Below are 14,396 nucleotides of genomic sequence, written 5' to 3' on the forward strand. Positions count from 1 at the left end.
TTTGTGGCCTGCTGGACGTCATTTTGCAGGGCGCTGGCAGTGCACCTCCTTGCACAAAGTGGAGGTACCGGTCCTGCTGCTGGGTTGTTGCCCTCCTACGGCCTCCTCCACGTCTCCTGATGTACTGGCCTGTCTCCTGGTAGCGCCTGCATGCTCTGGACACTACGCTGACAGACACAGCAAACCTTTTTGCCACAGTTCGCATTGATGTGCCATCCTGGATGAACTGCACTACCTGAGCCACTTGTGTGGGTTGTAGACTCCGTCTCATGCTACCACTAGAGTGAGAGCACCGCCAGCATTCAAAAGTGACCAAAACATCAGCCAGGAAGCATAGGAACTGAGAAGTGGTCTGTGGTCACCACCTGCAGAATCACTGCTGTTTTGGGGGGTGTCTTGCTAATTGCCTATAAATTCCACCTTTTGTCTATTCCATTTGCACAACAGCATGTGAAATTTATTGTCAATCAATGTTGCTTCCTAAGTGGACAGTTTGATTTCACAGAAGTGTGATTGACTTGGAGTTACATTGTGTTGTTTAAGTGTTCCCTTTATTTTTTTGAGCAGTGTATATATTAACCTGAAGGCAAAGAGGCTTGAGGGTTCTATCCCTTTCCCAGAGTGCAATGTGGATTTTAGCCAACAACAGAAAACAAAAGCTAACACAGTCACACCAAACTCTGAAATGCAAAGTTGATTAGTTAATTGAAACACATTGGGCCATAATCATATAATGAACTAAAGGCTAGGTAGATACGGTTATTTCAGAATCAGATAATGCTAGACAGGAAAAAGCTTATGGGATAGGCTACTTTAATTAGCCACTTCAGAAGATAGCTAGCTAGCTATTACAAATAAATGTACATGTTTGTTATTGAATATGCCAAATAGAGCTATAGACTACAGCATGACATTGTCAATTATCTAATTGTTACTTATTTCAGCATTTCAGTGTTGAGCCAGATGAGGGGACTATGTTTCATGAAGACATTACTGTTGCTGACCTCTGTTGAACGCACGTGGTGGGCAGTGGGCTGACTGAAAGGAGGTAAGTAGCTATCTAAATTATTTATGATTAAGTATTTATAATAAGTCTTGGTGATTAAATAGCCTAGTTAATCATTAGCCTACATTACTTTTAAAATACTATCTATGTTTTACTGTCTGACAGTAACCCACCTATCAGAGGCAGAGGATCTCTCTTTCTGCTGCTGCTGACAACAACTGCATATAAATTGTTCTTCTACATCCTAATAATTATACTGTATCTGCGTAGCATTTTGTCTTCATTTTAGCAGATTAACTCATGATTTTGCTCCTTTTTTCTTATTCTTAGGAACCAGCCAGGCAACAACCCATAAGCTACTGTAGGCCTACTGTTCTTACCAAGATTGACATGGGTCATCATTCAAACAAAGATCCCTCCCTGGCCATCAGTGCATATTTCCAAACTTCAGTATGTTTGCATAGATGCGGTAAAGGTGTCAATGGAACTCGACCAAAACAATGGAAATGCCATTTAAACGCGTGTGGAAAAGATGCTGTGGGGGAAAGATCCCAAATCTCCTCATTGCCCCCCAGGGGCGTCATGCACCCCAAAACTCTGAGTGGGCACAAAGTACGTGAAGATGACCGGGGGGTGGTCAGTAGGGGGGCTACGCCCCCGGTTCCTAAATTTAAGAATATTGCATTTTTCAAAAACCTGAAGCAGCTTCTTCCTGCAATCTAGAGTCAAACTCATTCCATTTAATTCTATGTAAAAACATTTTTTATATTTTTCTGCATATCTCTGCATACCTCTTGAGCTGTCTGTATCCTCCTGATGGGTGGTTCTTTTTTTAAAATAAACTAAATATGCTTCTCTGCATCTCTGCTGAAATCTGGGTAAAAGATTGAAAGGAATGTGAGTCTTATTCAGTATATTTAGTTTTTGCTTGCTTTTATAAAGTCTACCAACCTTGCCAGCAGGCATGCCAGCTAAGAGATAGTAGCTAGCTTGTCTAACTAGCTTGATTGATAGCCTGAAATGGCTTTTTGGTAGCTAATTATAGTGTTGGGAGATTGGGAACCTATCTTGGCTAGCTAAAGCCAACTTCATAAAATTACTAAGTGGTTAGTAGTATTACAAAAAGATAATGATTATTATTATTATTTTAACAGGACAAATCTGAAGGGACAAGTGCACCTGTGCCCCCTATGGGCATGTCCCCAGCAACATTTGTCTACATTTAGGCTATTATTTATATGTGTATTCCACACTATGTTGAGGTAAAAAATCTGAGTATAATGCTTGTGTCAGTCCCAATACACGTTCATGTCTTTTACAAAGGGAAACCCAGTCTCTAGCTGCCCAGTGACGCAAGCTAAATGCCTTCTATGCTCTCTGCAAGGCAAGCAACACTGAACTATGCATGAGAGCATCAGCTGTTCCAGACGACTGTGTGATCACACTCTCCGTAGCCGATGTGAGTAAGATTTTTAAACAGGTTAACATTCACAAGGTTACAAGGCCATACGGGTTACCAGGACACATATTCAGACTATGCGCTGACCAGCTGGCAAGTGTCTTCATTGACATTTTCAACCTCTCCTTGACCCAGTCTGTAATACCTACACCATAGTCCCTGTGCCCAAGAAACCCAAGGTAACCTGTCTAAATGACTATTGCCCCATAGCACTCACATCTGTAGCCATAAAATGCTTGGAAAGGCTGGTCATGGCTCACATCAACACCATCATTCCAGACACCCTGGAACCACTGCAATTCATATACCGCCTCAACAGTTCCACAGATGACGCAATCTCTATTGAACTCAGCGTTCCACACCATTGTGCCTTCCAAGCTCATCACCAAGTTAAGTACCCTGGGATTAAACAGGCAATAACACATCTGCCACGCTGACCCTTAACACTGGGGCCCCTCGGGGGTGCGTGCTTAGTCTCCTCCTGTAGTCCCTGTTCACCCATGACTATGTGGCCACGCACGACTCCAACACCATCATTAAGTTTGCAGACGATACAACAGTGATACAACGATACAACAGCCTTATCACAGGCAACAATTAGACAGCCTACAGGGAGGAGGTCAGAGACCTGGCAGTGTGATGCCAGGACAACAACCTCTCCCTCAACGTTAGCAAGACAAATTAGCTTATTGTGGATTACAGGAAATGGAGGGCCAAGCCCGCTTCCATTCCCATCGATTGGGCTGTAGTGGAGAGGTTGAGAGCAAGTTCCTTGTGTCCACATCACATGGTCCAAACACAACAACACAGTCATGAAGAGGGCACGACAACACCTCTTCCCCCTCAGGAGGCTGAAAAGATTTGGCATGGGCCCTCAGATCCTCAAAAAGTTCTACAGCTGCACCATCTTGACTGGCTGCATCATTGCTTGATATGGCAACTGCTTGGTATTCAACCACAAGGGGTTACAGAGGGTAGTGTGTATGGCCCAGTACATCACTGGGGCCAAGCTCCCTGCCATCCACAACCTCAATACCAAATGGTGTCAGAGGAAGGCTCTAAAAATTGTCAATGACTCCAGCCACCCAAGTCATAGACTGTTCTCTCTGCTACCGCACGGTAAGCGGTACTGGAGCACCAAGTCTGGTACCAAAATGCTCCTGAACAGCTTCTAACCCCAAGCCATAAGACTGCTGAACAGTTAATCAAATGACTACCCGGACTATTTGCATTGACCCCCTTATTTATTTTGCGCAGACTCTCTTGCACTGGCTCTATGCAGACTCACTCTACCCACACACTCACATATACTACACTAACACTCCAACACACACACACACTCTTTCTCTCTCTTCAAACACCCTGCTGCTACTCTGTTTATTATCTATCTTGATTGCCTAGTGACTTTTACCCCTACCTACATGTACATATTACCTCAATCACCTCAACAACTCATACCCCAGCACATTGACTCGGTAACTGTGCTCCTTGTATATAGCTTCATTATTGTTATTTTATTGTGTTTCTATTTAGTTGTTGTTTTTTGTGCTCATGTTCTTAGTTTTCAACTCTGCATTGTTGGGAAAGGGCTCGTAAGTAAGCGTTTCACAATAAAGTCTACACCTATTGTATTCGGTGCATGTGGCAAATTAAAATATATTCGATTTGATGTCATCATCGCCAATTAACTGCATTACAGTTCGAAACGACTGACTACCATCACCGATTTCTGTAAGCGTGTATTCATGGAAGCCGAGGGAAGTCAGGCTTCCCCAAAAAATTGACCAATACAAACATACAAAAATATATATTTTGTCTCTCTGTTTCATTTTTTTCCTTCAATTTGCTAGAGGCTGAATGTATCTCACAGGAGAAAACACCCGAGCGAACGAAACAGCACCCCTTTGTCTCTCTATGTGTAGGCCACCTATCTGATGCTGTCTGGTCCAAACGAGTATGACATTGTTGCCGTCCGCAGCATTGAAGGCAAGGGAAGCAAGTGAGCATCTGGCCTCCCTTGACAAAAAAAGTATAAAAAATGTGACAATCAGCGTTGAGCTTAACTTAGCGAGCTCAGCTGTGAATGGTCCTAGCCCACCAAAAAAAAAGTGTCAAGGGAAGCAAACTTGGATTTGGCGTCACTCCTATCAAATCCCATTGAGAGCATAAATCATTCACAGAAAAACTTGAACTGTTGCATCTCATTGTGTTGTTCTACTCCGTTGGCTAGCTAGCAAGCTAGCTTAAATTAGCCCTTTCCTAAATTAGCCATGGATGGAGATAGTGATTTTGATGGTCGTTTTACTTTTATTTCACCTTTATTTAACCAGGTAGGCAAGTTGAGAACACGTTCTCATTTACAATTGCGACCTGGCCAAGATAAAGCAAAGCAGTTCGACATATACAACAACACAGAGTTACACATGGAGTAAAACAAACATACAGTCAATAATACAGTAGAAAAACAGGTCTACATACAATGTGAGCAAGTGAGGTGAGATAAGGGAGGTGAAGGCAAAAAAAGGCCATGGTGGCAAAGTAAATACAATATAGCAAGTAAAACACTGGAATGGTTGATTTGCAGTGGAAGAATGTGCAAAGTAGAGATAGAAATAATGGGGTGCAAAGGAGCAAAATAAATAAATAAATAAATACAGTAAGGAAAGAGGTAGTTGTTTGGGCTAAATTATAGATGGGCTATGTACAGGTGCAGTAATCTACCAGCTGCTCTGACAGCTGGTGCTTAAAGCTAGTGAGGGAGATAAGTGTTTCCAGTTTCAGAGATTTTTGTAGTTCGTTCCAGTCATTGGCAGCAGAGAACTGGAAGGAGAGGCGGCCAAGGGAAGAATTGGTTTTGGGGGTGACCAGAGAGATATACTTGCTGGAGCGCGTGCTACAGGTGGGTGCTGCTATGGTGACCAGCGAGCTGAGATAAGGGGGGACTTTACCTAGCAGGGTCTTGTAGATGACCTGGAGCCAATGGGTTTGGCGACGAGTATGAAGCGAGGGCCAGCCAACGAGAGTGTACAGGTCGCAGTGGTGGGTAGTATATGGGGCTTTGGTGACAAAACGGATGGCACTGTGATAGACTGCATCCAATTTATTGAGTAGGGTATTGGAGGCTATTTTGTAAATGACATCACCGAAGTCGAGGATTGGTAGGATGGTCAGTTTTACAAGGGTATGTTTGGCAGCATGCTTTGTTGCGGAATAGGAAGCCAATTCTAGATTTAACTTTGGATTGGAGATGTTTGATGTGAGTCTGGAAGGAGTCTAACCAGACACCTAGGTATTTGTAGTTGTCCACATATTCTAAGTCAGAGCCGTCCAAAGTAGTGATGTTGGACAGGCGGGCAGGTACAGGCAGCGACCGGTTGACGAGCATGCATTTAGTTTTACTTGTATTTAAGAGCAATTGGAGGCCACAGAAGGAGAGTTGTATGGCATTGAAGCTCGCCTGGAGGGTTGTTAACACAGTGTCCAAAGAATATAAGAATATAAGAATACTTAATTGTCCATACTGGTCAATGATTATAATGGTGATTCTGATCCAACCATTAAGAGTTAATTCATACATTGTTGTACCCCTGGCCTGAGAGGATGGAAGTTCAATATGTAGCTAGATGTAGAAGGCTAATGTTAAATATTAATGTTGCCCATGAATGGAAGTTAGGCTAGCGAGTAAGAATTTTAGCTAGGTAGCCTAGGACAACAAAAAATAAAAGCGTGTACTGTATGACAGAGTGATAATCAGTTTCATAAACATGAAAGAGAGGAGGATGACATTGGCGTTTCTCTGCATGTAGGGTTAGACAACATGTTTTTCTACTTGCACGAACGCGCGCACACACACACACACACACATGCACACAGAAATCAGAACCATGGACAACCACATCATATTTAGCTTAGCTTACGTTGATTGAACTAAATTGTATTGGGTATCTTTTAGATGTCACTGTATTCGACTAAGCATGATTTTGAATTGTTGAAGTTGAAATGGTGCTGGAATAGTGGAGGCAGCTCCTGTTTTCTTTGCGACTTACGGTAACTCTCTGTGGTTCCAAATCAATAGTTGTTTAGTGGTACAAAAACGTCTGAAAAATGTACTTGCTTGACCATGCTGTAGATCATGTAACTGTCTGTTACTGTACATGCAATATGCTTTGTGGACTTCACTGGACAGAGGTTGCTATCGGGTTTTGTGATATAACAAGGGTGTGGTTGAATGTATTCTGCCACTGTGTCTTCTTATTGTCTCGGCCTTTAGGCCTATAAATCACAATCGCAAGGCATATGAATTAACAGGTTATGGAGCAAACAACGCAATTATCACAACACATAGGTTGTAATATATTTTTGGAGGGGGGCGTGGCTTCTCAAGTGATTTTACCCTCGCACCTCTACTGGTTAAAACCCTTCTATGCCTAAATTCCGTCACTATAAGGAAACTGGGCCCAGCCTTCTCCACTCATATTTTACCTTAACATTAGATTTATTCCACAACACTGAAAACGGATCAGCTCCTAGCGAGATATTACTACCTGTAGCTGCAAATATGGAGGCGGCTTGTTATGCTTACCCAATAATTATACACTAGGCTAAATCACAGATTGCGCACGTAATTGCCCAACTCTTGTCACACATCATTAAACCTATTACAGACAGTACCCCCGTGGAAAACTACAACACAATATGATTTCAATATGATTTAAATATAGGCCTATAGGGCCATGTACTTACATTTTAAAGCAGTCATCTAATTTTTTATTTGAAACATCGTTTTATCTTTCACTTGTTTGTAACAATTGCAAATACTTTGGCAACTTTGTATTTGTGGTCAACTTCGTTCTGAAGTTATCCGCGGTCACAGTCAGACAGATAGCCTACCTAGCCTAAACATCTTGATTCTATGTTTAGCGTTGTTCATGTATGAATAAAGTGACGCAGAAAGGCATAAAACGATGCATTTTGGCTGCTCTACAAGCGGTCTGGTTCACTCGCAGATGTGCGAAGGTTTTTAAGAGCAACGTTACTGACGAAGGCTCTGAGAAACAGCGACTACTAAAGATACATCGTAATATGGTTCTAACGATGGTCTTAACGCTACAAAGGCTATGTGAAACGAGGCCCAGATTTGTTGAATGTGCGTTATTCCGCCTTCATTTTTCAATCCCACGGGTCTGCGTTCCATTGATCTCTTTACCGCATCTATATAATTACAATCTCTAAACTATGCTGGTATTATTTTGTGCATAGTTTAATTGTTTAATATATTGTAGGCTATTCTTAGCTAGAAATATTACTCTTCATTAGAAGCCACAATTCATGAATGACACCATACATGGTTCTATCTGGAACCAACCATGGTTCAGTGAAGAAGGATCCCTAGGGTTCTGATCAAAGAACGATATACAAGGGTCCTATATAGAACTTTTAAGGGTTCCATATCTGAAACAAGTGATATAACCCTTTTTGGTTCAATATGGAATCTTTTTTTCTAAGAGTGTAAGGAAAGGTCTGAAACAGGAATCATGCAACACACATCGTAGCTGCACTTCAGAAGTGAAGACGGTTATTGTTCCTTCATATATCCCGTGTTTCTGAAGGCAACAACAGTGTCACAAACAGAATATACGTGTCTATGAATATTCAAAACTAGTTTAATTCCTAACCGGTCAACTCAGTCAATGTCGAATGTGAGCTTTGGATGTGAGTCTCCCGTTTGGGGCACAATGGTTGCGTTCTGTTAAAGCTAATGAATAGGAGGCGGCTAAACCTTCAACCACACAGACCCCGCTCTTATGGGTGGTAGCCTGCAATGGTATAAAGTTATCACTAGATGGCTCTATCAGTTTGCATTGAAAAGGAATTCATAAATTGTGGAGACTAGACTGAATATCCACCCGTCAAAAGCCAGTTCCAGCGTGTTAGCCACACCTGGCCTTAAACGAATTCCTTAACGACTTCGAATTGTGCTTTCCAACCTACGGTTTTGTCTTTGACTTCTACTCAAACGGGTGTCTCACTGTAAAACTTGAGAGAAGTGAGACAGCAGAGTTTGTCCACCTAACTTCAAGGACATCATAAATGAGTTACAAGTGTAACAATTATACTTGATGAAGAGCTTTCGGGAATAGAGGTCCTTAATTTAAGTTAATTAAATAGGTCTAACATAAAATAGATAACGCTGAATTATTCCAATGATAGCACCTAAGTATCATGGTGGCTAATGCATCTAGGCCTACAATAAATCTGACACAGAGTATATATTTAGATATGAATATGCCTCTGGTCTGATAAATTCAAATACTACAGATTGTATAAGCACATCATAATATGAATCAACCAATAATTATACTATTTGTTTCATTGTAGGCAATTTCATGAATATATAATTGTTATATTTTAGTATTGTTACAATACTCTATACGGCTTTTACTAACAAATGACAGCTAGCCTATTTCAGGTGACATAATAGTCTATTCATGGTTCGTAAAGGAAAAACACGAAGGCTACATGGCTTTTATACTGACAAAATGACAGCTATATCAGGTGATATAATAGCCTATTCATGCATCAATGAAATCGGCCATTGTTCATTGTTAAGATCAAAAAACGGTATTCTAATTCCAACGATTGAGCTATTTATTTTTCTCATAACATCCACAATGTTTGTGTTTTTTAATGAATGCCCTAATTCCCATTCCACTTCTACAAATATTTAAGAAGCCCATATGACATAGTTTTCATTATAAATTGGGTGGTTCGAGACCTGAATGCTGATTGGCTGACAGCCGTGGTACATCAGACCGTATACCATGGTTATGACAAAACACCTATTTCTACTGATCTAATTCCGTTGGTACCCAGTTTATACTAGCAATAAAGCACCTCGGGGGTTTGTGGTATATGGCCAATATACCACGGCTAAGGGCTGTATCCAGGCACTCCGCATTGCGTCCTATATTTGCGTTTATTTGCGTTATATAATGAACAGCCCAAAGCCGTGGTATATTGGCCATATACCACACCTCCTCGGGCCTTATTGCTTAAAATGATCACAGTACAGAGCGACTACAATTCTTTTAACCCGTCATATTGACTCCAAAGGGTTAGCCCATATGATTTTAGCAAGAGATGGATCACACAGTGTATAGCCTTGTACATCACGGGAAGGACTTCCGTCTCAAGCGTTGTGATAATCCAGGGAAACTCTGGGGGGCGCCAAAGGACGCGTAGACGACGTTTCCAGGCCCCACTGGTACATTACCTTACCGAATACAATATCCATTCCCGATAACCTTAGCTATAAGAGCATTCTCCCTCTAAATCTGAGACTGTTCAGGAGACAGAGTATCACCTCGACGTATTCTTAACATTAAATCGAGTTTTTAAAATAATAGAGATCTACAGGCATCACATCGGGAGACTAATCATCACGATATTAGGCTAATACCACAATCTTTGATAACAGCAAACACAATGTAATTGCAGTCTGTCCAACATATACCTTTGACTATAGGATAATTTCTAAAATATGCACGACACCAAATAATATAAAATAAGCCTGATTATAATACAACTCAAAACCTGCAGTAAAATAGGTAATGTTTTATCAGGAGGGGTTTAAATTAGCACAATTACACATCATTATTCCACGATTGAAAATAACAAATACATGAGAAAAAAACAAGTATTCGTCAGGCATAATTTAGCTCGGTAGGCCTACTGAAGCAATGATGATAATATAAGACTACCTTAAAGGGTCAATTCGCAGTTGAAACAATAACAAAGCGACTCCCTGCCACTGTTTGGGTATAAAGCAGAAGGATGGGGATGGAAAATTTAACGACTCTCAAATTCAGACAGAGTTATGGGTTCAAGGACTAACCATCCATAATATCAAAATTATATTTTTAACCATGTTTTGAGGCTATACAGTGTTTGTTTAAATTTGATTTGTTTACAAACAGTGGAGTATAACAAGCTTATATTTTGGGTTATGATGGGGTACGACAGTTGAACTAAGCTCATGAGGCATTTAGTTATATTCTTCAAGAATCAGTATAATCAATTTATACGTATAAAAATGCATGTAGCAACTGCAGATTGCCCCTTTAAAGAAAATGCTAACATCCCAAGCATATGTTATAACTTCCTATTTTATCTGCATTGTTTAAAATATAGTGTAATGATGATGTCAAAATGTATTTTTATTACAGTGAGGAGTGTAAAACAAACATGCAAAAATGATTAGAACAAATTCACATGATCATAAAAGTGAAATTCGGTTCAGAATTATCACTATCATATCTTGCATTTAAATGCTATTAAATGGATTTCACAAAATAACTTTCAGTGATAATGTATCATTCGAGAATGCCTCAGTGAAATTATCGATGGAGAAAGTGAGAATAAAAGAGAAAGACAAACAGACTGAGGGGCAAAGAGAACAGAAGGGAGAAACAATAGAGAATCAAAGCATAATGATATTCCTAAATGAAGAGGGAAATGTTGCCGCGCTCATTTTATTAATCAGACTGTCAATTTCACCCCAGAGGCCAAACCCAAGAGCAATCTTAAGCAGACTCAGATCAACCCAGGGACACGCGCTCCACTCCTCACTTCTCCTCTTCCTCTCCACTTGGATATATATTCGTCTGACCGCAGGCCGCCTCCATCATCAACTGACAGCCTTCTCGTATTTATTTGCTTATAAACCTGTTACAATAAATGATCATTCGAGCAGCGTCACGCGCACCTTAACGACGAGCAGCAACCACTTTTTGATGAATGACATTTTGGGCTAGAAAGGATGCACGGGTCATTTTAAACAGTCATTCATTGCTCGCATTGGCATTCTTCAATTTTTCCCCCCGTCTCGCTCATAAAAAGGTGTTATATTATTTAGAGACAGTTGCTGAGCTGAATGCGGATTAGCTCCGCCACAACTCATCGGAGCACCAGCCCTGGAAATTGTGTTTCTTTCTAGAAGGCTTAATGATGGAGAGGATAAGAAAAGAGATGATTCTGATGGAGAGAGGTCTGCACAGTCCCGTGCCTGGGAAAAGGCTCTCGAACCTGTCAGACTCCGCTGGAAATTCAGTGTTGGAGGCCCTCGAAAATTCTCAGCACAGTGGTCGTCTAAGCCCGAGAATAAGTTCCGCCTCGCTTCATGGAAGTCTAGGGGATATTCCAACCAAAGGCAAGTTCGAAATCGACAGTATTTTCGGTACCCACCACAACAGCGAGAATACTTCCTCCGCGGAGATTTCATCCTCAGAAAGCAGAAAGAAAATTCACTTATACCCAGAAGTTTCTCAAGACTCAGATATGAACAGTGATGTGGAGGTGGGATGCCCATCGCATCGCTCTCCGAGCCAACACAAGGAAAACAACAACAAAGGTAACGTTCACTCTGAATTAAGATTTACTGACGAAATAAACATTTCAGAGAAATGTATATTCTATGATATCTTAAAACCGAAAATGGATTAGAATGAACACATAATCGTAATAACAATAATAATAATAGCAACAGCAATAATAATAATGTAGGCTTATACAACAACTAGAACTAGCTAATAATTGTATCTTTCATTTTCAAATATTTCACAGATATTGCTAGAAAAAAATTGCTTGTTAATTTGTCATTTATTTTATAGGCATCATCTCGCGTGAAAACATATTACATCAAGAAATGTATACACAATACAACTTCTTATATAACCTATATGAAACTATCAAATAACTTTGCATATTTATTTCCTAAAGGGTTTTCTGACAATAATTCTGGAGGCTCCAACACAAGTTCATCCTCCCTTTCCAATCATAACGGCAATGGAATGAGCTCAAACATGTCAAATGCCGAGACTAGACGGTACCGGACTGCTTTCACCAGAGAACAAATAGGAAGACTGGAGAAAGAGTTTTACAGGGAAAATTATGTCTCAAGACCCAGAAGATGTGAACTGGCCGCATCACTGAATCTACCTGAAACTACAATAAAGGTATGTTCTCTTATATGCATATTTTAGCTGTATATAGCTGTGCGTAATATATTCATTCAAATAATATTGTTTTACAAATAGTTAGGACTATAGACTAGGCTACAATTATATTCAGATGCACACTACATTCAGATACACACGCTGACCAACATTCATGTATCAAAACACACACACACACACACACACACACACACACACACACACACACACACACACACACACACACACACACACACACACACACACACACACACACACACACACACACACACACACACACACACACACATATACAGCCCCCCCGTATAAACTAATCCGTTTGGTCATTCACAATGTGAGCAGGTGGCCTACTCGAATATAGTCTGAAATGAATTTGCAATGAATCTATGAATCTGAAAAATTACTGTCAGAGGCACTTCGTTGGACTTCATTTCTTCAACTTGCTGATTTGTTTAGCGGTCCCTAAAAATAAACATTCACAAAAAAATTTACATTGGCCTATACGTTTAAAACCCGTAATTCTATCAAACGCACATTAGCTATGTTTACGCAGTTTCTTTGTTATACTACACACGACTATTCTGAACACTGGGAGAATGCATGGAGAGTCGACCCGGTATTTTGTAATGCGTAAATACTGTGCTACCAGGCGGGTTGGATAGAATAGGGTCCCATTAAACATGAATGATAATTCTCTGTCTGTAGGTATGGTTCCAGAACAGGCGGATGAAGGATAAGAGGCAACGTTTGGCGATGTCTTGGCCCCATCCAGCAGATCCAAGCTTTTACACCTACATGATGACGCACGCGGCAGCCACCGGAAGTCTACCATACCCTTTCCATTCCCACATGCCTCTGCACTATTACCCGCACGTTGGTGTCACAGCAGCTGCCGCTGCCGCAGCTGCGTCTGGTGCTGCATCGTCACCTTTCGCTACCTCCATTCGCCCTCTCGATACTTTCCGTGCACTCTCCCATCCTTACTCACGCCCAGAGCTTCTCTGTGGCTTCAGGCACCCAGGACTTTATCAGTCACCCGCAGGCCTCAATAGCTCTGCGGCAGCATCAGCAGCAGCGGCAGCAGCAGCATGTGCAGCCGCGGTCAGCGCGCCATCAGCCACTGGCCCATGCTCGTGCCTCAGTTGTCACAGCAGCCAAGCGGCCAGTGCGCTAGGCTCCAGAAGTACCAACTCTGACTTCACCTGCACAGCATCTGGGCAAAGATCCGAGAGTGGATTTTTGCCGTATTCTGCAGCTGTCCTGAGTAAAACCTCGGTTCCATCACCAGATCAGAGAGAGGAATCTTCACTAAACAGATAACTCATCACTGGAACTTCTAAAACAAGTTCAGTTGCTCATGTTTTCTGCTCTGTGGTTAGTTTATACATCCATCTATGACTCCAATATTTGGGGGACAAATAACGGTAATTCCAAAACAATTAGGCTAACATAATTAGCAAACACTTAAATATTTGTTTTTACAATAAACAAAGATTTGCTAGGCACTAGGCTATTCGGGAAAAAAATACAAAAATTTTGCATTCAACAGAAATATAATGTTAGACGTTTTAAACTGCCAAAAGTGTGAACATTGGTAAGTGCTAAATTTACAATAATTGAAAGGACTATTTTGTTAGTGCAGTGGTGATGAAGCTTTATTTTTCTTCATTCACACCTGGATTCATGTGCCTTAAAACCTAGACATAACTATCTAATTCAGTGATAGGCCCACGGTACTTGTTTATTAATTCGGCCCACGGTACTTGGTTATTAATTCGGCCCACGGTACTTGGTTATTAATTCGGCCCACGGTACTTGGTTATTAATTCGGCCCACGGTACTTGGTTATTAATTCGGCCCACAGTACTTGGTTATTAATTCGGCCCACGGTACTTGGCTATTAATTCGGCTTATCACA

At 41.1% G+C, this 14,396-nt stretch overlaps 1 protein-coding gene across 1 annotated transcript in view; it reads left to right on the forward strand.

Annotated features, from left to right (window-relative positions):
- The first annotated feature begins 10,837 nt into the window (after positions 1-10,837).
- evx2 (even-skipped homeobox 2) overlaps positions 10,838-14,396 on the forward strand; it is a 5,299-nt gene continuing 1,740 nt past the window's right edge. The window contains exons 1-3 of the mRNA XM_055878692.1: positions 10,838-11,874; positions 12,243-12,478; positions 13,184-14,396. The exon at positions 13,184-14,396 is cut by the window's right edge and continues 1,740 nt beyond it. Coding sequence (XP_055734667.1) covers positions 11,469-11,874; positions 12,243-12,478; positions 13,184-13,798 — 1,257 coding nt within the window. The 5' untranslated portion in view covers positions 10,838-11,468 and the 3' untranslated portion in view covers positions 13,799-14,396. The remainder of the gene's footprint in view (positions 11,875-12,242; positions 12,479-13,183) is intronic.

This window comes from Salvelinus fontinalis, chromosome 23 (assembly GCF_029448725.1).
Source record: "Salvelinus fontinalis isolate EN_2023a chromosome 23, ASM2944872v1, whole genome shotgun sequence".
Lineage (NCBI taxonomy): Eukaryota > Metazoa > Chordata > Actinopteri > Salmoniformes > Salmonidae > Salvelinus > Salvelinus fontinalis.